The sequence below is a fragment of the Staurois parvus genome, unplaced genomic scaffold, assembly GCF_062004578.1.
Source record: "Staurois parvus isolate SC_StPar_1 unplaced genomic scaffold, SC_StPar_1.0 ptg000679l, whole genome shotgun sequence".
NCBI classification, from domain to species: domain Eukaryota; kingdom Metazoa; phylum Chordata; class Amphibia; order Anura; family Ranidae; genus Staurois; species Staurois parvus.
This window is the reverse complement of record NW_028318475.1, coordinates 1,063,389-1,089,636: the sequence shown is the minus strand read 5'-3', so window position 1 is coordinate 1,089,636 and position 26,248 is coordinate 1,063,389. Positions and strand designations below refer to the sequence as shown.

The 26,248-nt window shown below is 42.6% G+C and overlaps 1 protein-coding gene across 2 annotated transcripts in view; it reads right to left on the bottom strand.

Annotated features, from left to right (window-relative positions):
* The window catches only part of LOC149447622 (N-acylethanolamine-hydrolyzing acid amidase-like), a 44,166-nt gene extending 19,881 nt beyond the window's left edge, over positions 1-24,285 (bottom strand). Inside the window, exons 1-3 of one of the 2 annotated variants that reach the window (XM_089652307.1) lie at positions 23,719-24,285; positions 12,039-12,203; positions 4,578-4,704 (exon numbers count right to left, since the gene is read on the bottom strand). In XM_089652307.1, the coding sequence (XP_089508433.1) occupies positions 4,578-4,704; positions 12,039-12,115 (204 nt within the window). In that variant the 5' untranslated portion in view covers positions 12,116-12,203; positions 23,719-24,285. Of the gene's footprint in view, positions 1-4,577; positions 4,705-12,038; positions 12,204-17,906; positions 18,175-23,718 lie in introns of those variants that run through there. The other variant, XM_089652306.1, reaches the window with a different exon arrangement.
* Between the last annotated feature and the right edge of the window lie 1,963 nt (positions 24,286-26,248).

Genomic DNA, 26,248 nt, shown 5'->3' with positions numbered 1-26,248 from the left:
CACAGCAGCATGTTTCCCTAGTAAAACACACACAGCACATGATGTAAAACAGCACATAGTTAACCCTTTGATCGCCCCAGATGTTAACCGCTTCCTGCCCAGTGTCATTAGTACTGTGTCAGTGTCTTTTTAATTAGCACTGATCACTGTATTAGTGTCATTGGGATGTCAGTAGCAGTTAGTCAGTTCCCACCAGTGTCAGAATGCCCGCTGCAGTTCTACAATACGTCGCTGATCGCTGCCATTACTAGTGTAAAAATAAAAATCCAATATATATACCGCCATTTGTAAATGCTATAACTTTCACGTAAACCAATTAATTTACACGTATTGGGATTTTGTTTAGCAGAGACATGTAGCAGAATACATTTTGGCCTAAATTTATGACAAAATTTGATTTTTAAATTTTTTTATTGGACATGTTTAATAGCAAAAAGTCAAAAATATTGGGGTTTCATTGTGGGTCTTTTTTTGTTTATAGCGCAAAAAAGAAAAACCACACAGGTGATCAAATACCACCGAAAGAAAGCTCAATTTGTAGGAAAAAAGGACATAAATTTAATTTATGTAGAGCATTGCATGAATGCGCAATTGTCAGTTAACGTAACGAAGCATCGTATCACAAAAAATGGCTTGGTCAGGAAGGGGGGGGGAAATCCTCTGGAGGGCAAGTGGTTAAGAGGTACTAGATAGTTCTAGGAAACGTCATTTCTACAAACAATATCCAAGGCGCAAAGCATTTGGTGCCAGTTGTCTTTTTTTATTCCAAAGCTGGTATGAAGGTTCCTAGGATCTGGCTGAAAATGTGTGTTTTTTTTTATAACAACATAGGCTAAATTCCCAATTTTACTGATTCTCAAAGTGGTGCTAAACCCAGAACCCTGCGTTCACGATATCAGGTGTCCACTGTACACAGAACATGGAATTGCAATCACTTTAGTAAATATAAACTGCTAAATACCTTTTCTCATGAGCAGTTAGAGCAGTCATGTGACTTCTATCAGTGTCCAGCAGAGAACTGGTTAAATCTTGTAGGAGGAGTTTTCATTCTCCCCTGATTGTTCTATGAGGCTGCAGGACCCCTGACCCTCTGTCTGGACAGTGCTGATTGGCCCTGTGCTGATCACATGAAAAAAAAAAACTCTCTAGCAATACACACCAAACTGAGCTGCCCTAAATGCTCTGTTTTAGCAGGAGATGGATTGGGGACTGTGGAAGAAGGGGTGGATAAGAGAATACAGGATCAAATATCCTTTTTACACAATGCAGAGGATTAACCCCTTAGATCCACAGTGAGTATAACAACCATGCGTTAGTGCAGATACAGACTGATTTTACTGTTGTGGGGTTAGTAACACTTTGGGGTTGATTTACTAAAGGCAAATAGACTGTGTACTTTGCAAAATGCAGTTGCACTCTGCAAAGGAAGTTGCTCCAGAGCTTAGTAAATGAGGCAAATCTCTGCTGACTTCCATCATCCAATCACCTGCAAGCAAAAATTCAGTTTTTTTTAATTTTCCTTGCACGTGATTGGGTATTCTTTTTAAAGTGAAGGTTTACCTCATTTACTAAGCTCTGGGGCAACCGCACTTGCAGAGTGCAACTGCACTTTACAAAGTTCACAGTCTATTTGCCTTTAGTTAACTCCATTAAATCTGTTATCTGTAGTGTTTCAACAGTAAAAATTTGCATTGTTGTAATTGTGGAATAGTGCACCCCGTCCAGCTTTCTCCACAAAGTTAAATTAATTGCGATCTGAGAATTCAAACAATGCAAAATATTTACCACATATTAATTCCTAAATTACAACATAACCCAGTAAAAAATCACTTTAGATTTCATCAATATATCTGTAGTTTCAAAGCTAATCTATAAATGTCTCTATTAAAGTCTGTCCATTATTTTTGGCTATGAGATTAACTTTAATGCTGAGTACTTGGACATTTAACTGTCTAAATCTGGCCATGCATGTGTAGACCAGTTCACTCAACTCACCTCAGGTTCAATCTCAGTGTCCTAAGCGCCCCAAAAAGATTTTAAATATATAAACTGGCAATTGCAAATATGACAAGGTTATGATCCTGTCATTTAGCACTCCTGCATAATTTGTGGACCTGTGGATTTAAAGTCCAATTGACCCCTCGGGTTAAATTTGCTAAATACATTCCAGGAGCATCAAAACAAAAGGTGATCAATGTCTTACTAATTGTTTTCTATCTAAAGCAGCCACAGCCAAATTAGAAAAACCTGTCCCATGCCAGCATGCTGCAGAGTGGACCCTTTGCTCTCTGTATGGAATCATTGAACTCTATGCAGAGGTCCGACACCCCTGCTGAGCCAGGGACAGAGCTCTCCAGTCAGTGGGGAGCATGAGCTTTGCTGATTGCAGATTGCTATGTATCCCTTACTCATTAACATGGAGGGAGGGGGGATCTGGGGGCCCCCTTATTGTTAAAGAGGGGTTCCAGTTTCTGATAATCCTCCTGCCTGCAATCCCTCACAACCACTAGGCCAGGGTTGTGGGGCCCTTGGCTCTTTTCCTTGAGGGCATGTTGCCTTGTATGATTTGGAGGGAGGGGGTTAAAACATGAACACTCATCTCCCCTTTTCTGCATACTCGAGATAAGGGTCTGGTATGAATTTGGGGGGAGGCATACAATTTGTTTTATTTTTTTATGCTGTGTGGCCCCCCTTAAAATCCATGACAGATCCTAAATAGGAGATTTACTAAAACTGGTTGACTCAGAATCTTGGGCACCTGTGCATGGTAGCCAATCAGCTTCTAACCTCAGCATGTTCAGTTAAGCTTCAGCAATAAAACCTGGAAGCTGATTGGTTTTTATGCAGAAGTGGACAAGATTCTGAGTCAACCAGGTTTAGTAAATAAACCCCTAAGGGTCTGGTATGAATTTTGGGGGTGAGGGTACGCAACCTTTTTGTTTTTTGGGTGTAGGGTGTCCCCCTTAAAATCCATACTGGGCCCTTCCGATTGTGGGGGGACTCCACAATTTAAATTTTCATTGACAGGCTTCTTTGTTTACATTCTGCTGTAGAATGACATTCCGAAAGCAGACTGTAAATAAAGGAGCTGACAGCAGGGATGAGTCATTGGTTGTTAAGACGCGGCCTAGTGCCTGCTCCCTAACAACCAGCATCCATTCTCCTTCCCCTACCAAAAAATGCCCTACGCTAAAAACCCGTCAAAGTGCAACCAAGTCACACTACGCAATGAAAATTGGGATTAAATTGCAGCCACACTAATGTGAACCTAGCCTAAGTGCTTGAGAACAATCTTAAAGTATTACTAAACCCAGGCCCCTGCATTCACTATATCTGGACTCCCTCAGTACACAGAACATGGAAGTGCAATTATTTTAGTAAATATAAACTGCTAAATACCTTTTCTTATCAGCAGTTAGAGCAGTCTTGTGACTTTTATCAGTGTCCAGCAGAGCACATGTTAAAGCTTGTAGGAGGAGTTTTAATTTTGCTCTAGGAGGATGCAGAGCCTCTGACCTCTGTCTGGACAGTGAAAAAAAAACCCCTCTAGCAATGCACACCAAACTGATCATGTGCAGAGTGTCTCCATACGATATGTCTTATCAGGAGATAAGAGAGGGACACTGGAAGAAGGGGAGGATCAGAGAAGTCAGGATCAAACAATGTTTTTACACAATGCAGAGGATTAACCCCTTAGGTTTCACAGTGAGTATAACCAGCATGCTTTATTGTATATACAGACTGATTTTCCTGTTTTGGGTTTAGTAACACTTTAATTATATGGAGACTGAGCAGATGCTAGTGATTTTAAGTAGCAGCGAAAAAAGCAAGCAGACACATTGCAACACCTTGAAGTACTAAAGGCAAATAGAATGTTCACTTTGCAAGGGGATTTCCACTTAGCTTGGTTCAAAGTGTAGCTGCACATGATTGGCTATTCTTTGAATTCTTTTCAGAATGTTCAGGTTATTCACTGAACTATAGGAGTCTATTTGTCTTTAATTGCTGCTGCTTCTCTTGTAGTGCCTGCTTACCTGCCTCCCTAGAATAGGCATAAAACACATAGGCCCCCCAGAATTCAAGATTATGCTGCATATATAATTTATAGGCAGCAGAGCAGCTCCAGTCATTTTTGTGTTCATTACAAATCAGCAGCTACAAAAACTGTAGATGCTGACTTTTAATAAAGAGACACTCACCTATCCCAGGATGGCACAATGTGCTGACCCGAGCCATTCCTCCCCTCAGTCTTCTTTCCTCGTAGTCAGCATCTCAACTGTGGGCACCCAACTCTGACAGCTTGTGGCTTCACAGCCGAGTGGCCACTATGCATATACGAGTCAATCTGTGCATTGTGAATGGTCCTGAAGTCTTCTGGGACCTTTCATGTGTCCCAGAAGACTTCAGGGAGGTAAGGGGGAAGGAGAATTTCAGCTTCCAATTGCCTAGGTGGTCATGGGAGCAGACACCTGTCAAAATCTTCCCCTCTTGGGTGAAGCTCCACATTAAGTGGTTTCTATTTACATACAGTATCACAGAAATAAAAGTACTACTTTTGAACACAAATTATACTCTACCTTCCCATTCTGAATAAAATCCAAATCCACGGTGATGTTTCTGAGTATTTCAGGAAAAGCATAGTCCAAGTTTCTCCCATGATAAATATTTCCTTTTGTATCTTGAGCAACTATACTAGTGCAATACCTGTATTACAATATACAAAATTTTAAACAATCTTTACATAATATTAGCTGTGTTCTATGCCAATATAGACAGAAGTGTTAAAGAAGAACTCTGCTGGGCAGCATATACACCTACACTGACCACGCATCGATGCCTAACCAGAAAAACAACTGTACTATAAAAATATGCTTACTGGGTATGCAAACAAGCATGCTTTCAACCATCAGACCTGAAAAAGTATTGAAAAAATTAAAGCTGTGTGACTGTTTGGTTACTTCTGCTCAATATGTCAAAGCATCGCTCAATGAGGTTTTAAATGTAGGTGGTCAGACGCATTATTATGTTTTCTAATTAAAGCAGACCTTCACCCTAAAATTAAAACTAATCTCCTCTTGCCCTGCCCCCCCCCCCCCCCCACTTTCTTTAAATTTGGATATAATTTGCATTTATTTTATTTTTAAACATTTATTGTGCTGCGAAGCAGCACTTCCTTAATTTTTGCCTAGGCAAGAATGATGTCTGTGCCCTCCTAGATTCTATTTATGTACAGATGTGCCACATGTTGCTCAAGACAGCTATGAATGCTGCCCAGCACAAAATCGGAAACTTACCTAACCACTTGCTGCCCGATCACAGTACATTTGCTGCAGCAGGGTGGCATGGGCAGGCTGGATCACATACTTGTATGTCATTCAGTCTCTTCCGGGTTAAGGACACTGATTGGCCGGGGGAATCATGTGATCGCTATGTGATCATATGTTCACAATGTTAACAAAGCTGTTATAAACGGATTTCATTCATAACAGCTGTGGTTTCTATTGTGATGCTGTGATTGGTTTACAGTTGTCACATGGTACCTGGGTCAATCACAGCACTCTGTACCATGTGTTAGCTGTGGGCCAATCACAACACACAATAGTAAATCACAGCTGTTATGAATTTGAAACATTGCTGTTACAATGTAAGCACTGTAACATCAATCAAAGTGCACACACAAAAACAATTATCACCCCCTGAAGTACTCTGATGAAAATATGTAAAAAAAATAGTAAAAAATACATTTCAAAATTGAATAAAAATGATTATTTTTTTTTAGCATATTGTCACCAGTCAGTACCCCTAATCACCGCCACACCAGTCATATGATAATGCTATACTGTACTGGTGACAAAAAAAGTGAAAAAAAACAAACAAATTTGATTTAATTTCTTCTTTTTCCAAACACTTGTGACAAAAAAATTACAACTTCAAAACTTGCCATGCCTCTTACTAAATATCTCAGACTGTCTACTTTCCAAAAGGGGTCATTTGGGGGGTATTTGTACTGTCCCGGCATTTTAAGGGCTTCAAGAAATGAGATAGGCATCAGTACATCAGGAGTGATCAATTTTCATATATATGCCATAGTTTGTAGACTCTATAACTTTCACACAGACTAAATGATATAATAATATACTTATTGGGATTTTGTTTTTTTACCAAAGACATGTAGCAGAATACATTTTGGCTTAAATTTATAATGAAATTAGATTTTATTGCATATGTTTTATAACAGAAAATATTGTTTTCTTTTTCAAAATTTGCAGTCTTTTTTTTGTTTATATAGTAAAAAAATTGAAAACCCCAGTAGTGATCAAATACCACCAAAAGACAGCTCTGTGAAAAAATTATGTAAATTTAAATTCTTGAATGACCCTGCAATTGCCAGTTAAAGTAGCACAGTTCTGAACAGCAAACAAATGGCCTGGTCATGAAGGGGGTAAAACCAAAGTGGTTAAAATTGTTGATTTTTGTTTTGGACTTTTCTGTAAAAATGCATTTAAATTTAGTGAATACATGCGGCTGAAGAAAAATTTGATAGTGTCTCTTCACTGGACTTTACTGGCTTAAAACCACAAGGCACAACAGAGGCTAGATGCTACTTGTGTAGAGATCGCACGGTGGTGTAGACTGTGGATGAAGCAGAGATTGGTACAGTGGAGACTCAGAATGTGAATGCAGTGAAGGCTGCAATTGCAGCAGAGGATTAGACTGTGGATGAAGCTAAAGAGCAGTGGAGGTGAAATGACAGCCCCCCTGTCTATAGAGATACTCCACCTGCCTCCAGGGGTTGGGAGGCACTAAAATGCAAAGGGGCATACTCATGTGGCCCCTGGGCAATAGGAAATTATGGGGCCCCTGTGTCCTCACCCACACTCAAACCACACTAAAAAAAGCCTATGAAAGGTACCAGGGGCATCTCATGGGGCCCCCTACTGACCCCAGGCCCTCGGGCAGTGCCGAGTCCCCCGAATGGTCAGTCCGCCACTGGAGACTGTGGATGTAGTGGAGATGAAGCTGCGGTAGAGCTGAGGCTGTGGGTAATGCTGAGTTGCAGCAGAGGTGCAAGGGAGATTGCAGGTGCTGCAGAGCATGGCTGAGAGTACAGTGGACACAAGGGCTATAATGCTAAAGCAAATCCTTCGGTAGCTTAGAGGAGCTTTCGGACTGACTGGATCCTTGCTGGTGGAGAAACTATTCCCTTGCACACAATGTGCGAACAGCAGTGGTTCAGCCACTTGTACAAAAGCACCATTGATGTTTGCATGTAACCGTTCATCTGAACAGTTACATGTGATTAGGTAATCTGACTGGCCCTGGACGCGAAACATTTGGTGTTTCTGGAGATCAGCAGTAGATAATGTGGTAATTTTTGTTTGCTTTATTAATCTATTACAGTGTTACTGAACCCACAACAGTAAAATCAGTGTGTATATGCAGTAAAGCATGCTGGTTATACTCACTGTGGAACCTAAGGGGTTAACCCTTTGCATTGTGCAAAAAGGCTGTTTGATCTTTTCTTCTCTGCCCCTCCTCTTGGTGAAATGACCACCTGATACAGACTGAACCCGTTGTCACGTGCACATACTCAGTTTGGTGTGTATTGCTAGAGAGGATTTTTTTTTCTTGGGAGGGTGCATGTGATCGGCACAGGGCCAATCAGCACTGTCCAGACAGAGGGTCAGAGGTTTCACATCCTCCTAGAGCAGAAAGAAAACTCCTCCTACAAGCATTAATCAGTGCTAGATGGTGTGGCCTGACCAGCACTTTGTCTTGCAGAACCTGCTCGCTGCCTGCTACGTCTGTATGCAGAGCCTCAAAATATAGGGGGGTTGGCTAAATTTAATGGCAAATATGGCAATTGGGGAAAAACTATGTGGTGCTTTAGTACACAATACTTGTGTGCACTGCATAAGTATGCAATGACATCCTGCAAACAAAGAGGAGCTTTGCCTGTGTCAGCAAGTGTGCACTGTGGCTCCCAAAATAAAAAAAAGAAAGCCCTTGAAAATAAAATAAAATATGTTGGTGGCATGGGTAAATTAATAAATAATGGTGGTGAAGCGCTAGACACAAATATCCATAAATAAATACTATAAATAAATATATATTCCCCTTGAGGGCACATGTGAATACACACATATATACACTCAATATATATATATATATATATATATATATATATATATATGTCATAAATATTATATGTATATGTGTTGTCATTGGTGATCCAAGATGATCCCTGGATATATTGCATGATAATAATTTTTTTTTTTCTCTGTTTCTGATTGGGCTATTGTTAATGGGTGGGAGGGTTTCTTGACCCTCATTTTGACATTTGTTGGTATATAGGCCAGGGACCAGCAGGCACACTGTGAGTATATTTCCATTTTATTTAATAAATACGTGGGTCTCCACGGTAATGCACGATGAGAGTGCGCCCTTGTCTGTTTTTGTTCACCACTATTCAGATTTCCTGGTCTTTGAGGGGCAGCACCTCTTCATTTGGCATTTTCAATTCCCTGGTCTGCATGAAGATTTGAGCGCTGGTATCATTTGTATATCTTCACTTCTACTCATTAAAGTCCTTGGCTTGTTCCTCAACTGTGCTTTTGCTCAGTCCCAATCTACAACCATTCATTATTGACCTTGGCTTGTTCCTCAACTACTCTTCCATTTGATCCCAACCTACAACCTCTTGTTACTGACAATTAAGCATTTTACTCACCATGCTTCTACTTAATCCCCAACGGGTACATCTGCTACCAAACCCTGGCTTGTTCAACTCTTCTTAAGGACCGCAACCTGGCACTAGCCCACAACAAAAACCCATCTCCACCATCAGGAGATATGGTGAAAACCAGCTAGTGCTTAGACCTCTCGTCTCAGGTAAGTCCATGCTATCTGCTAGGATGACTTGCTTGTGTACTCATCCTGCTGGTCAGTGGGAACCTCTCTACTACTTTAGCTACTGATCTCATAGTTTGGAATTGCCTATGATAAAAGTAGATCTATCTGAGTGTGATCTCCTTACCCTTTTTCAACAGATTGCTAATACCAACATTATCTATATTATCCGCATACCCTGTTTTATTAATTTATATATGATTATTTAAAAATTCTGGACATTTGAGGGATAAGTGGCATCCCTATGTTTTAAGTGTTTTTATGTGCAGAGGTTATTCATCGCTGGCTGATTTTGGTATTATTTATTGATTTATGAGTAAAATTTTTTGATTTTTGGGAGTCTTTCATCCAAACGTTGCACGTAGAAACTCAAAAATCTATAGAGCAATGCTTTCAATATACCCGATGGTATCAACTCCAAATGACGCTTCACCTCCCATTTAAACTGTATTGCACTTACCAATCTAAAAATTGAGACCTCCCCCAATCCTTCCCTTTGCCCACTACTTAAGCTGGCCATAGATGAGCAGAAAATATGTTTGCATTTGATAAAGATCTGTCGAATGAGCTTGCAATTACGCCAATATTGACACAATTTTTCCCCCCACTTGAGGACATATTGTTCGTTTACAGCATAAAAGGTAAATTCTTTGTCGATTGATTTCACATGCTTATGCACAGTACATTTTTACGTGTTATTTGCGATCTAATTGTTAGTTGGTACTTCAAATCGTTCACTGGCACTACAAAATTCGGAAATGCAAGTTTGTTTTTTTGCCATAAATCTTTGCATTTTAAGAACTGAAATGAGCCCACTAACAAAACGAATGATCAAGCGCTTCAAATGATTTTTCGAACGATTTTCTACCAATCTATGACCAGCTTTACTAGCCTGACCACCATCCATTTAAGTGTTTCTTAATGTTCATCCCTAGACCCAGCACTGTAAGCTTGCGCTCAACCTATACTAACACACTGTACATTGTCTTTCCTGCATTGACTTTTTGGACAAATGTTGCGGCCATTCTTATAGTCAATCACATTCTCTCATTAAAAGAAAAATGTAATTAAAAAAAGAGAGTGAGCACACTGAGTGAACTGCATTGAGGAAGAAAAGAAAGCCAGACTCTGTGCGGTGCTTGTAAGGAGGAAGCACAGCTTTTAAATGATGTAAGCAAATATAGCTGCCCAATGTTCATATATAATTAGTTTTAAAATATCACAGCACAATAAAAACTATAACTAATAATTATTCATATTAAATAGAAACTCAAAAAATGTTTACCTATGCAGTTTTTAATAGGCGATCATATCTTAAATGTCATGGTAATCACTGGAATATGTACAATGTATATGATGCACATGTTAAAACCTTTTTACACCTAAGGAAAACAAAAGACCATGGAATTTGAACCTACCTTATGTTGATAGCATATCAGTATAGAAATCTGCCCTTTAAACTCCAATCTCTGAGGTTATTTTATTAACCTTGGAAATAGTCAGTACTATGTGTACGCAGGTTTTAAATGTGCTTAAAGATTAACAGCTGTATTTTCATATTCATTTTGGATTAAAATTAATCTAATAGCACACATTTAAAAAAACCCAAAATGCTGGATAGAATGAGGGCATTTAATAGACGTTTAGAATATCTGTCAAGTTTTTTTTGCTCTCTGGGAGCTTAATTTGCTCTAATTGTCCCAATGGTCTTCGTCAAATCGATTGAAAGATTACCGGCTCTCCTCTTTCCGGCTTAGTCACTTTAAGTGCCGGTTCACATATATGTGGATTGGATGCAGTTTGAACCGCATTCAATCTGCATGACAAGTGAAATAACATTGCTTCTTATGGTGCATGTTCACATATGTCCGGTGCACTGGCGATGCGGATTCAGTGTGCATTGTAAAAGAGTCCTGTACGATTTTTGAGCAGTACGGTCCAGTTCAGCTGCGGATTACAGGCTATTGACTTCTATGGGAACTGTTTCTAAACCGTATATGTGTGAACAGGATAAGATCCTGAGCTATTACTGTCCTGAATCTGATGTATACCTGGCCTGAACCACTGAACAACTACTGTGTGAATTAGCTGTGAAACCTGAGCTTCATTCTGCACTGCACATGTGTGAATCAGCTCTTAGTCTAGCTCAACCTTTTTCAACCACGGTGGCCAGGCACCCTGGGGTGCCTTAAGGTTTCTTCAGGGGTGCCTTGGCAAAATGTCTAAAAATTGCCCTAAACTTGTATGCAAAGCAGTGGGTGGAAAAAGCCTGCGTTTTAGTTACATACAGCCACAGGTTTTCTTTGTGCACCATTACAACCTTCTAGCCAACGGCATCCTGACAACCAATGACGTCAGTTGATAATGAGGATGTCGGTTGCCTGCACAGCATCCTTGTTTCATCCTCCCTTGCCCCTCTCTGTTAATGCTGGGGTCACATCATCACAGTGATGGAGAAAAACTGAGGAAGAAGAGAAACATGGGACTACTGCTCAGTACCAGTGTGCAAAAGTGTATTTGCTTTGGAAGAATAAATCACCTCTAATGTTGGGTGTCCTACATGTATGGATGTTGCTGCATTATATAAAAATATTAGAATAGTTTTTCACATTGTACAATGGGGTGCCTCAAGACTGTCCCTAATTTTAAAGGGTGCCTTAAAATTGTCCCTAATTTAAAAAGCTAAGAAACACTGGTCTAGCTTATATGAAAGATTCACTGACAGAACATACATGGCCAACCTTAGTTGCTGACGTGACAACAAATAATAAAGACAGTGTCTCAGGGGGAAAAAATAAAAAAAACACTTTAAGGCCCATGTCACACTATGGCAGGTTCTCTATGCAGGGCACGGTTAAACACTCACCTGCTTCTATGTAACACTCCTTTACTTGCTGACCAAGCATAGTTTTGGTCTCACACTGGCGTCTTACTGTACATTCTGCAGTGGTTTTCACCACCAAGAGTGTGATGCCTCACTTGGCTTGGGAACAAATCAAGTAGAGGTGAGTGTTTTTCCTGCACAACAGCCCTGTTGCTGGTGAGTACATATACACATAGAAATTAGAGAGTTTTTGTAATATGTCATAAAAAGAAGAATATATTTCAGCTTTTACAGTGTTACTTACGCTGTAGCTTCATAGGCAAGGTTTGTGGCCAATATATATCCAACATCAATTTCAAGTGTTTTAGCTATTCCTCTCATCTCACCAGAATAGGGTTCCCCAACTAAAAATACTAATTCGATTTCTTCCAGAGGAAAGAGGATGGCTTGAGCCCATTTTGGAATTGTTCTGCAACGGAGATATACACAATTAGATACAAAATTTAGCATTTTTAACAAACAGGGAAATTATCCAAAATTGACACATATTTCCACCATTACCTGTATTGCCAGAGAGCCAATAATATAATTTTTTGAAATTTTTTCCCTTACAGCTTTCTCTTTCCCATAGAGCTTTCAGAGTTTGTAAAAGCCCCCCCCCCCCCCATATCATATTTTCTGAAAGCACATGACCAGTAGAATAAAAAGAAGGTGCTAATGATTTTTAAGGCCCCACGATATATAAGTAAATGTTTATCAAAGCAATATTTTAGCTGAAAATACAATAAAATCATTATTAGCAGATAAAATTTCTTTTTGTGTGCAATTGTCAGTGGGAGAGGCACTGGAGGGAAGCATCGGAACCACAGAGATGGGGGGGGGGGTGTTTGGTGGCGCTGATGCTGGGAGTGAAGATCGGTGCTAGACAACAGGTGTGAAGACAGGAAACAGGTGGAGGGGTGGGCATTTTAGGGTGGGAATTTTAGGGACTGCAGGAGAAAAGAAAGCAGCAAATGGGATGGTAAAAGGTGGCGGTGGTATCGGGGGGGGGGGGGGGGGGGTCATTTTAGGTGAACAGCTGTGATCAGCAGCTTGTTAGCTGCTAATCAGTGCTATTGTTGTGTTCAGCAGAGTCTGCTGAACATTTTTGCTATAATTTCATGGCCACTTAAGTGACCATGAACTTATAGCAGAGAGGAATACAGGTTCGTATGGCGTATGGACCTGGCCTGTTGGAAGCAGTGTTGTAGGGCCATAAGGACCTGGCAGTGAAAAGGATAAATGCATAGAGTGGGCAGCAAGGGGTTGACTTTTCTTTTTATAACATAAATTCTGCTTCTGTGGAGAACTAAGCACAGATCTTCTTTGCATGTAGGCTGCCTCAAACCCTTCTGTCTCTTCATGTAATCCCAGACAGACCCCATGATGTTGAGATCAGGGCTCTGTTGGGGCAAAACCAGACTCCTTGTTCTTCTTTACACTGAAGATAGTTATTAATGACATTGGCTGCATGGTTGGGGTCATTGTCCTGCTTCAGAACAAATTTAGGGGGCGGTATGGCATGATGGATAAGTATCTGCCCGTATTTCTCAGCAGAGAGGATACCATTGATCCTGACCAAGTTCCTTTCCAGGATAACCAGTCCCCACCAATTTGTTAAACTTTCCCTCTTGCTAGTTACTTTCCCTAACCAGTGGGGTCTCTCTCTCTACAATAGCCATATGCCAGAAGCGCTTCAAAACCTGGGGGCAAGGACCTAAATAGACCCCACTGACCCAAGATGGCTACCAAGAGTCACATGGGTGCAATGTAACCAACCAGACAGTTTGGTTGACGGCAAATCAAATGTGACAGTTGTCAATCACGGCATGCCTTAACAGTAACAGTTTGGCAAACAATTAAAGTGTTACTAAACCCACAACAGTAAAATCAATATGTATATGCAGTAAAGCATGCTTGTTATACTCACTGTGGAACCTAAGGGGTCAATCCTCTGCATTGTGTAAAAAAAGGCCTGTCTTCTCTGACCCTCCCCTTCTTCTACTGTCCCCAATCCATTTGCTGATAGTATAGAGCTCTACGAGTTACTCTGCACATGCTCATTTTAGTGTGTGTAGAGTCCTCCTAGCTTAGCTAGGGGGAGCTAGACTCCATTGGTTAGACAGGGACTGAGCAGCAGCCTAGGTGTAATAGCCAGAGAGGGGTCAAATTGTGGTCAGGGCTGGGAAGCTCTGCAGGCCAGCCCCTCTGGAATTTCCCCCTGCTCTAGGGATTTTGGAGGAAGGCCTTAGAGGCAGTGGGTGAATCTGAGTGGAAGAAGAGAAGGTTGTAAATAGTTCCAGGAAGTTGTCCTCAGTTATCAGTACCCTTATGCATCCTGTAAACAACTAACCCTATCCCAGTTTAAATCCCCTAAATAAAACAACAAAACCAAAGCTCAAGGACTGATTTCTGACTCTGGATGCAAGCTTTTGTGAAGATGTATGATGCCTGGCTGTGCAGTGCTATAGGGAGACCTAAATCTTCTAGTGACTCCTAAAGGGGTAGTGTTACATGTGTATTGCTAGAATGTTTTTTTTTCTTTGGAAGGGTACATGTGATCAGCATAGGACCAATCAGCACTGTCAAGACAAATGGTCAGGGGTTATGTAGCCTCATAGGACAGTCAGAGAAGAATGAAAACTCCACCTACAAGCTTTAACCAGTGCTCAGCTGGACAATGAATGAAGTCACAAGATTGCTATATACTGCTGATGAGAAAATGATATTTAGCAGTTTATATTTACTAAAATAATTGCAAAAACACCTGAAACTTTTTTTAAAAAACCCACTTTTCTTCATTTCTGTTATAAAATTTTGCAAATAAATAACATTTCTTCATAAATTTAGGTCAAAATGTATTCTGCTACATTTCTTTGGTGAAAATAATAATAATAATAATTGAATTTGTATTTTTTTTCAAATGTTTCAATTTTTTTTTTTTATAAAATGTTTTCTTTTTTTTTACTATTTTATTTTTCAGCACACTGTGACCAAAGCAATATAATGTTACCAGAGTAACACTGAACTACTCTGGGCAAGTGATCATGATTTTTTTAAATTTATTATGATTGCTAATACAAATGTATTTCATTGATATTTTCAATCAATGTTACTGAATTAAACTGATTCATTCAGTCTTTTGCTGTGATTAGCTGTGATTGGGCAAAGCTGATCACATGATACAGATGGGCTGTGATTGGCCCTGTTTGTATCATGTGACTGCCTTGACCAGTCACAGCTAACAACATAATTGTATACAATGGATGGCATGACAGGAAGCCATCCAATGTATACAATTGACATGTGATTTGCTGTGATTGGTCACTGGCAAGGGGCCAGTGTAGTGATATGTCATTGGCTGTGTCCCATGGACACAGCTGGTGACAGATCAAGCCGCTACGCGGCCCCGCAGCCGCGTGAGCGGCTCATTTTGACAGGACGTCATATGACGCACAGTCACACCGGCGAGTGTCTCGCCCCCCCGTCAATCTGTTATAGGCCGGGCAGGAAGGTGTTAAACTGACCCCAGAATTAAACTTGAGGGCATAGCCCATAAAGCAATATCAATCGCTGGCAAGGTAAAACCGCCAATAAAGTTGTGACGAAACTCACAACAGGTGGGAGGGTGGGCAACTCTTGTGATGTCTGAATCTCCTCAGAGTAGTGGAACATGCCCCTGCGTAGCCTTTTTCTATAGTTCAGGCTCCACCCAGTCACTTCATGTCTTGGTGGCCAATCCTGTTGGATCCACTTAATATCCCTGATTTAGGTTTACTCACATGTAGCTGCCAAGCTTCCAGCAGTCAAGGCTCCCTTTACCTAGGAGGGAGGGGGGTCAAGTAGCCTTCACACTACTTTGTATGGCTCTGCTATGCAAAGCCATACAAAGCAGTGTGCAGGAGCTGACAGGGGAGAGATCTGTGTTGTTTATACACAGGTCTCTCCCCCGTCGGAGATACTTGGCGATCACCAGGTGCCGGCGAGTAATCACCAGCTGGGACCCGGTGACTGACAGCCGAGGCCGAAACTGCAAAATCACGTATATATACATGATTTTGTACACCCATGCCGCCCTGTAGTAATATTTCTGCTATAGGGTGCCACGGAACTGGTTAACCGCTTACCCGCCACCGTATAGCAGATATACTGCTACACGGGTGCGTGAAATCATGTGTATATATACGTGATTTCGCATTTCTGGGTAGGGGGCGTGCGCAAGCCTCACACACGCCCTACCGTTCGTGGCCATAGATGTCAAACACCAGATCCCAGCCAGTGATTACCTGCTGGTGCCCGGTGATTACCGACAATCACCAACGGGGAGGAAGATTGTTTTGTTTACAGTCTTCCTCCCTGTCAGCTCAGGCACACTGCCCGGGAAGGCTGTGCACAGTACAGCCATCCTGATCAGTGTGCTTACAGTGAAGCACACCCCCCCTGCTCCCTAGTAAAACACTCCCAGCACATAGTTAACCCTTTGATCGACCCTCACATTAACCCCTTCCTGCCCACACTGATCACTGTATTGGTGACACTGGGGATGTCAGTGCCACCAAGTTAGTTCCCCCCCCGTGTCAAAATGCCCGTCGCAGTCACACAGTCCTGCTAAAAGTCACTGATTGCCACCATTACTAGTAGGGAAAAAAAATCCCAGTATCTATTGCCATTTCTAAACACTATAACTTTCATGTAAACCAATTAATTTACACGTACTGGGATTTTTTTTTAGCAAAGACATGTCGCAGAATACATTTTAGCCTAAATTTATGACAAAATTTGATTTTTTTATTTTTTTTACTAGACATGTTTAATAGCAAAAATTACAAAATATTGTTTTTTTCTCAAAATTGTCGGTATTTTTTTGCTTATAGCACAAAAAATAAAAACCACACAGGCGATCAAATACCACCAAAAGAAAGCTCAATTCGTGGGAAAAAAAAGACGGGTACAGCATTGCATGACCGCGCAATTGTCAGTTAAAGTAACGTAGCACCGTAACACAAAAAATGGCCTGGTTAGGAAGGGGGGTAAATCCTCAGGAGAGCGAGTGGTTAAAGTGGTAAAAGCTACACTGAGTAAAAACAAATAAACTGGTCCCCCCACAAGCTCATAACAAACTTGCCTAAAAATGTACGCCTCTAGCAGCGCGCTGTTACCACTGACAGGGGATCCATCTGATCTACAGGTGAACATAAGCTTCCGGTCACATCAAGCCCAACTTTGAAATCGTGCCACTTACAGTGAAGTGTTACGATTTCAAAGTCGGGTGAACCGCCGATTTCAGGTGCGATTTGCAAAACATCTGACAGAGATGTCTATGCAAATCGCACCAAAAGTAATGCTTCCACTACTTTAGAAATCGGTGCGGCTCCAACCAAGTCGGAACTGCACCAATATGACCGCTCCAATTGTGGGCAATAGGGTGCGACTTGGCATATGATTTGCAAGTTGCATGGCATGCAAATCGCATGCCAAATTGCACCCTATGTGACCGGGGTGTGAAGTAAAATGAAAAAAAAAAAATGAATACAGCCACCATGTCTAAGAACTGATCAGCTGCAATATAATACATGTTCGTTTTTGGGTTTAAAACTGCTTTAACACCCCAGTCACATTGGGTGCGATTTGCATGCCACGTGACTTGCTAATTGTATGCCAAGTCGCACCCTATTGTCCACATTTGGAGCGGTCATATCAGTGTGGTTCCGACCAGGGATGGACTGACAACTCATGGGGCCCCCGGGCAATAGGGGATCATGGGGCCTCTGTGTCCTTGCTCAAATTCAAAAAAGCCTATGAAAAAGGTACCAGGGGCATCTCATGGGGCCCCCTACTGTCACCAGGCCCTCAGGCAATGCCTGAGTTTTCAAATGGTCAGTCCGCCCCTGGTTCCGACTTGGTCGGAGCTGCACCGATTTCTAAAGTAATATATTCATTACTTTTGGTGCGATTTGCATAGACACCTGAAATCAGCGGTTCACCGGACTTTGAAATCGTGCGACTTCACTGTAAGTTGCACGATTTCAAAGTCGGGCTTGATGTGACCGGGGGCTTAGTCCCTTGAATTTCTATACTGCAAAATCAATGGTGACAGGTTGCTGGAGTTTCTAAACTAAACAAAAAGACTTACTTGTAGATGAATTTCAAGCTTTCCCTGAGATAAGTATGGTTGTAATGTGAGAGGATTGTCTTCCAGCGTTGCTCGGGTGGCAGGTCCAGGCTGACGTTATAACGTGGGGCTGCCCAGTCCTGCAGTGTGGAGGAAAAGGAGCCCCAGAGCAGGAGTAGCAGCAAAAATGAGGGTATTGGGGACATGTTAGGAATAGCACAGACAGACTGGAGAAATCAGCTGACTGGGGACACAACACGGCATGCTGTAAAAGGGAACTGAGAAAAGGGAGGGAGTGCAGCTGCCCCGCACAGGGAGGGGCATACGCTTACGTAGCTCTGCACACTGATACAGTTCACTTTGTACAGGCAGAACTCTGAGAATGTGGAGTCTGTGCATGCAGTTTCATTTCTAACCTGTAGTGCCAAGTGTCTGATTTTTCAGGAACTTTAGCAAGTTTTGAAGTTTTCCCCCAAGGGTCATCACACACATTACATGGGACTGTAGGCAGTGTTCTTTACCCTATACAATAAAAGACCACAACTCTTATTGTTTTGGTGCTAACTTGGCTGTGGCCGTATTATTATTGCTTTAAATATCATTCTTTATAATAACACTTTATTTTTACATATTAGCTTACTAATAATTGTAAAACATTTCTACTTAAATTAATTTTACTCAAACCCCCCCCAGCTTAGTCACTATGACTCAATCTGTACTTATGAACACAACACTTATGAACCATACTCATTAATCATACAACTTTTTTCAATTTACATACGTATGGATTTTACCATCATTAACCGCCTCCTGCCCGCCATATAAGGTAACGATGGGCGCAAGGGGTTCTCTCGTTCTGGGAGGATGTCATATGAATCCTTCCCACTCTAATCGTGCGTGCGCGGTCCCGGAGGTGTGCAGTGCAGCAATCAGTGGTGCGCTGTGTCCAGGGGCGGACTGACCATTTGGAAACTCAGGCATTGCCCAAGGACCCTGGGTCAGTAGGGGGCCCCATGAGATTTTATGATGGTTTTAGGTCTGTGTGTATTGTCTCATACTGAGGTGATGGTAAACCAGGGCGATTGCCCATATGTCAAATATTTATATGTAATAAAGCATAATTTTTGGAAATTTTTCTATCACATTCTGTTCATAATGTAGCCGCTTTCTGTGAATTCCTTTTCACAAACCCTTCTTTTTTGTAGGCCCCATGAGATGCCCCTGGTACCTCTTTCATAGGCTTTTTTTGATCCCCTATTGCCCGGGGGCCCCATGAGTTGTCAGTCCGCCCCTGGCTGTGTCCCTGGGATACAGCAGATCACGATCAACGGAAGAGCCGATGATGCCGGCTCTGTCATGTGATCAGCTGTGTCCAAACACAGCTGATCGCATGTAAATAAGGAAATGCTGGTTATCAGCATTTCTCTCCTTGTGAGCTGTCACGCTGACAGCTCGTGAGGAGAGGAGAGCCGGTTAGACAAAATTAGAATTAGACAAAATCTACACTTGAAGTGGCCCCCACAGCAAGGGTTAAACACTTATAGTCTAAGGGTACAGGTATAGATTGTACCCTATATCTTTTTCTGAGGACTCCAGCACTGGCTTCTAGTTCTGAGCTTTGGGTGGGCTGGGGAAGGTTCTTTAGCATCATCATGCACAGCGCAGGGATTTTAACCTTGCATTTTATGTGCGGGAGAGAGCATGTGTCCCAAAGCTGCAAACAGGACTCTGCGAGGGACTGGTTGCATAGGTTGAGGAAGCCTATCAGAGCTAGAAATAAGACAACTAATATACTGTACCTTATCTCTGCCCCCCCAAATGAACTAAATGAACAGTTAAGGCCTCATTCACATTGGCAAACCTTCATATATATGCATTTAGTCGACATTTGTAAATGCCCATAAATACCGTATTTTTCGCTCCATAAGACGCACCTGACCATAAGACGCACCTAGGTTTTAGAGGAGGAAAACAAGAAAAAAAAATATTCTGAACCAATGGACTGCAGACATAGTACAGGAAATGACCAGAGACTGCGGACATACTATAGGAGTTGACCAGAGACTGCAGACATACTACAGGAGATGACCAGAGAGTGCGGACATAGTATAGGAGATTACCATAGACTGCGGACATAGTACAGGGGATGGCCATAGACTGCTGACATAATACAGGGGATGACTCGAGACTGCTGACATACTACAGATGACCAGAGACTGAAGACATCGTACAGGAGATGAACAGAGACTGCAGACATAGTACAGAGGATGACCAGAGACTGCGGACACAGTACAGGGGATAACCAGAGACTGCGGACATAGTACAGCGGATGACCAGAGACTGCGGACATAGTACAGATGACCAGAGACTGCAGACATAGTACAGGAGATGACCAGAGACTGCAGACATAGTACAGGAGATGACCAGAGACTGCAGACATAGTACAGGAGATAACCAGAGACTGCAGACCTTTGGGGAGCAGAAGGGGGAGGGAGCAGGTACCCGAATTTGACAAGTTCTCGCTCCTTCTTCCGCGGAGTTGTCCTCCCTCCCCGTCTTCTGGGACACGTGACAGGTCCCAGAAGACTGCCCGACCATTCACAAAGTGCAGCGTTCTTGCTCATGCGCAGTGCGCACCTGGCTGTCAAGCCGCAAGCTGTCACAGCTGGGTGCTCACACTAAAGATACCTGTGCCAGGGAGAGAAGGCGATGAGAATACAGCTGGACCGAGGAACCGATAGGACTGAGGAGCAGGTTCTGCTGCACAGAAGAGCCGAGGAGCCGGCCCGGTATTCTAACATGGTGGCGGCGGAAATACTGGGCCGCCCATTCCATATTCGCTTCTTATTCGCTGCATAAGACGCACAGACATTTTCTGCCATTTTTTGGGGGGGAAATGCGTTTTATGGAGCAAAAAATACGGTACATGTTTTTTCAATGGTGCTATTCACACTGTGCATGTGTATGCAGGAACCTCTTAAGCTACGTATACACATATCAAAATCCAGCTGCTTCAGCAGGATCCAGCTGAATTTCAATCCATATGTAGCCCTCTCTGTTCAACAGAAGCCGGTCATTAAACTGGTGTAAGGATCTTCTGCCTTCTACTTTTAGCTGCTTATATCACAGTTTTAATGTAACCAGGTACCGGTAATAGCATTATACCTTTTAGGGAAATTTACAGATGAGCTATGGGTAATACTTTCCCCCCTAGTATCCAGTACTGGGACTGCTACATCACTACCTGTTAGCAGAGTAGATTAAATTCTATTGACATCTTGGGACCTGTAGTCCTATAGCCAAAACATACTGTATTTATGAGTGTTGGTTGAAGTACAACTACCGGAGTACGGGCAAAGCAGAGGGATGCTGGGAGAGCAGATATATTCTATGCAAGATATATGCAATCTTGGTGCGGGGTTCAGAGCTGAATACCGGGGGACTACCATTCTCCTCCAGAGAAAGATCTTTAGCCTACTGCTGCAGGACTCTGCACATCAGTTCAGAACAGTAGTGGCACCGATTGCCACACCGGAATCACATTAGCCTCTGTGCATTAGGACTGTCACTATACGGTCTTTACACAGACAGTGCTGTGCTGACAAGCCATCAGGCAGCAACTCTGCACATCCCTGCAAACAGCCAAGAGCCTGTGTAAGAACTCTTGTTCCTCGTAGGCTGTGCTATCCATGGGATTGGTGAGCAGGCATATGCCCAAACTTTTTCTGTCATCACTCTGAGACACTGCATGCAGACACCTTTACACCTCAGTATCAGGAAATCTTTCCTATGAACAGTACCACAGCCTATCTGTTTAACTTCATTGAATTACCAGTACTCACTACTGTTTATGGGCCCCAACATTGCTAGCAGAAGACAACAGACACTACCATATCATGAACTTTAAACATCACAGGACTCAAGTTGCAATCTCTAATTAAAGGGACCCCCTCTCTTCTAAGGCCATTGTTATTCAAATTAGGATATTTATAAATATTTATTTATGCCAGAGTATCAGTTTTACATAATTCTCTGCATCCACCATTGCTGTGCCGGTGGCTTAGAGGGAGCTGAAGTCAACAAGCCTTTTGTTACCCCTCTTACTGCTGGTGTTGCAGTTTAATAATTGAAGCTTACTACTCATGACTGTATAATTTGTTAAACGCTGCTTATTGTTTATTTCTATTTTAACAGTATTCTATTTTAATGCGTGAAGTGGGGATTTATATCCTATACCCACTATTCTTGTGGTCTTCACTTCTGAACAAGGCTAATACAGAGGTGTTACTAAAGAATTGTGTCTCTTGCATTATTATCCTGTAATGTTGAAATATATCTGAACCCATAATGTCAGAGGTGCTGGGAGGCTTACAAGGACAGGCAAGAACTAACAAGCGGTCTTTGCAGGGTTAGCACTACATATAATTATGTACATCATTTCATGTCCTTGCTGGTTGGGCGGTGAGATTCTTAAAGAGGGAGTTGAGAGGGATAGAGAAAGTGTCAGCCTCATGTGGCTTGTTAACCTTGTGAAAGCATGGGCCACTGAGATCAGTTTGATCTGCTGCTACACAAGGGGGGTGGAAGAGAGAGAGAGAGAGAGAGAATCACACATCTTTTGAACACAGAGAAACACAGCATTCTGGTGTGAACATGACACATAGAGAGCTATTGTTTTCTATGTGTCATTGCAATTACCTGCATTTTTCCATAAGGAGAATGTGCAGGTAACTCTATATAGTTTGAATGGGTTCTAAGGAATTAAACCTTTACAATATAATACTAAGTTTTGTTGAACATCTGACTTCTTCTAAAAATGCTAGAGTGTGTGGGGTCTACTCACCTTTCACTTGGGGATTCCTTTTGCTTGTATGCACTTGCCAATGCTTGGGACCAGATGGGGCCACATTCAAATGAAAGCTGACATTAAGGCAGAACCCTGACTTAGAGATGAGCCCCATACACTTTGTTCAACTGTGAACCAACATTCTGGTCCCTCCTGTGAGATGCTCTCTGTCCCATATCATTGCACACTTTGTTTTCCCGAATGTAGCATTTAGGAGGAGCATCTCTGAGCCTCTGCCCCATTTCCTCAGTCCAGCATTACTCTGCCACCTTACTCCCAGTGACAGCATGGTGTCCTGTTGTGCACTAACCGCAGACCTCTTGCATGCACAAATTAACTCCTTCACCTCTCCCGTACCATGTGGTTAGGTCCATAAGATCTACATACCGTGGGTTTTCTCACAATTGGTTTGGGGGAGATGACGGCTAGGGAGGGAGTCAGTGTACTGACCCCCTCACTAGCAGAGGCCCGTCACCCCGTGCTTGGTACAGGGGCGGACTGACAACTCATGGGGCCCCCGGGAAATAGGGGATCATGGGGCCCCTGTGTCCTTGCCCAAACTCAAAAAAGCCTTTGAAAAAGGTACCAGGGGAATCTCATGGGGCCCCCTAATGACCCCGGGCCCTCGGGCAGTGCCCGAGGTTCCAAATAGGCAGTCTGCCCCTGGCTTGGTACCACTTTATGCTGACTGGCTGCTATACATTGTCACCAGTTCATGGTTACCCATATCAACTTCACTCCTTTTGACAACTCCTTCATGGTGACCTCCCATTCTTTCCTCTTCAGCCCCTTAATTGCTTTACAGGCCCTGTTCCTTTGATACGCCATATACCACCATGCAACCCTTTGCAAATAACTTCAGACCAGCAGACCAGGCTATCAACAGTTAAAGAACTTTACTTGGAAACTCTGCAGCAGCACAGTAGTCCATGAACACATACAGTAAGTCCCTTCCTAACTATCTATTCCTAGGCTGCCCAGGCATACCTTTTTCAGGTAGAGGTCCAAAGCTGGAAAAGTCCATTGTCAGGTTGGTTCCCTTGGGGTTGTGGTTACGGGTTGCTCTTGGTTACATCCTCTCCTGTGGACCTCTCACTCTTCTCCCATGTGGTTTCTTCTGGCCCTAGCATTCCCTTTTTTTAATGTGCATCACAGTGTGGAGGGCAGAGCCCAGAAAAACTGCAGAATCAGAGTTAACCCCTTACCACCTTGGCAGCCTAGTCTCACTGTCAGCTTAATTTGTAGGCACCTGCCTACAAGTGGCCTGAGTGTAAAAGCCTGTGTAAGAGAGGAACTGCCTGTGAAAATACGGTGGCTGGCTATGGTTGACAGTGCAGTGTGTCTGCAACCCTTTTCCAGTGCCCAGAAATCTCTAGGCTGTATCTGCACTGCCTCCCATCCTGTCCCCTGTGTCCTCCCACACTGCAACCCCCTGTCTGCAATGGGATAATTTAATGCACACACGGTGCAAATGAAAAAGGGTTCTGTGGGCACTGAGCAGCAGATTTGAAACAGAGCATACAGTTCTAGATCCTGGCTGCTTGCTGCTTGAACCTCATGAAGACCAGGTTTGGGGGCTATAATTGGTAAGTAAGAATACTGCACACTATCCACTCTCTCTCTTCTCCCTTTATCCACCCCCCACTTCCCCCTTGCTCCCTCTCTCTCTCTCTTCCTCCTCCCTTTCACCCCCCCACCCCCTTCTTCTTTTGCTTTCTCCCCCTTCTCTTTGCCCTTATCTTTCTCTCCTATCCCCCTCTATCTCCCCTTCCTCTCACCTCCCCATCTCCCCCCTTCTCTCTATTGCTTTTCTCCTCTCTCTCTCTCTCTCTCTCTCTCCCTCACCCCCCTCTCTCTGTCCCCTTCTCTCTCTACCTCACTTCCCTCTTTCTGCCCCCCCCCCCCCACCCTCTGTTTCTTCCCTTCTCCCTTCCTCTCTCTTCCCTTTTTTCTAACCCCCCCCCTTCTCTCTCCACCCTCTTTCCCCCTTGTATCCCTTCTATTCCTAAATGCTGCACTCTGTACGTTGTATTTTACATAGTCCTGATCAACGTGTTGTCTCAAGACTTGAGTGAATGTAATGGACACACCCCCTCTACACACTCTCATAGGGAAACATGGACAGCTGATGCTATCAATCACCCGCTGTGTGTTGAAGGTGGGTGTGAGGCCAACTCACTTTATGGTATGCTTAGTCAGACAAACTGATATCTTTTTGTGTGCAGAAAAGTATATGTAATTGAAAATTTAAAAAAAAAACAATGATCCTTTGTACTGAGCTTTTTGTGTGTCTATAAGGCTATAACTTGTGGCACAGTAATTATAAATATGTTGTGGATACAAGGACTGTGACATATGTGTGCAGTGTATACATTGACTAGGCTCAGGTTCTGTTTAATCATCCCTCTTTAAGCTACTCCCAGGGTTAGGTTGAATCTGACCATGACCACCGTTTACCACATCATGCTACATGTGCTGCAGAACCTGTTTTTGTGCTCCATACCAGGGTTTCTCAGGACTTTTATAATCCTGGTCATGCTCACATTTTGCCACACTGTTTTGACTTTTTAATTGTAATGCCAGTATAGACAGAACAGAAAGTGTTCTGTTTCATATGCCGATATATGCAATGACATACCTCAGACCCAGTATGTGTAGACAGCCTTGCCACTTGCTGACTTGATAGAATCCACAGGCAACTTAACTCTTCCATAAGACACAAAATTTGAATCTAACATAGTTTTACTTCAGTGCAATACAAAGGATTTTATTATTCCAGCCTTTTGAAGTGTAAGAAGACACTTTCCTAAGCCCAGCCTCTGCAGTCCTAAAGTAAAACTAACTATAGCTGGGAGTATCTAACTAAAGACTATACCAACTAGCACCAAACAAGAGGGGTGTCACAGTATAGGGGCCTGGCCAATTATTAATTCCTGCTTACTGATCTGGAGTGTCACGATACGAGTTCTCTGCCAGCCCAGTTATTAATTCCCAGTTATTAATTCCTTGTTCCTTTAATTCCTCCTGGCCATAGGAAGAGCATCCTCCAATTAGTATTCACTGCTGTGTGCCAAAGGCCCCTAGCTGTAATTAACTCGCCCCTCCACAAAAGGTCCCAAATTCAATTAATATATCTTCCCATTGTTATCCTGTTTACAAATGCAAATTCAATTATTGTGTTTCCATCTCCATCCTGTCTTGTGCCCAGATGTCCTACATCCCTAATTAGTGCCTTACTTTTGTATTAATGTGTTGTGTTTCCTTATCCATCCTGTCCAACCAGTTACAGCTACAAATTAAATTACTGTAGTTCCATTCCTGTCCATTCTCTCCATTGTCATCAAAAATGTCCCTAAACTCAATTAAGGCAGTCCCTACATTTAATCCTGCTAATGACCTCCCTCCACCTCTCATCCTGCTCAGGGGGTTTAAGAGGACAGTGCTGGTCTCTCCTAGGAAGCCATTCTGCTGTGCAGCCGCTGAGAGACCCAGCTGGACTCTAGTGGCCCAGGTTCTG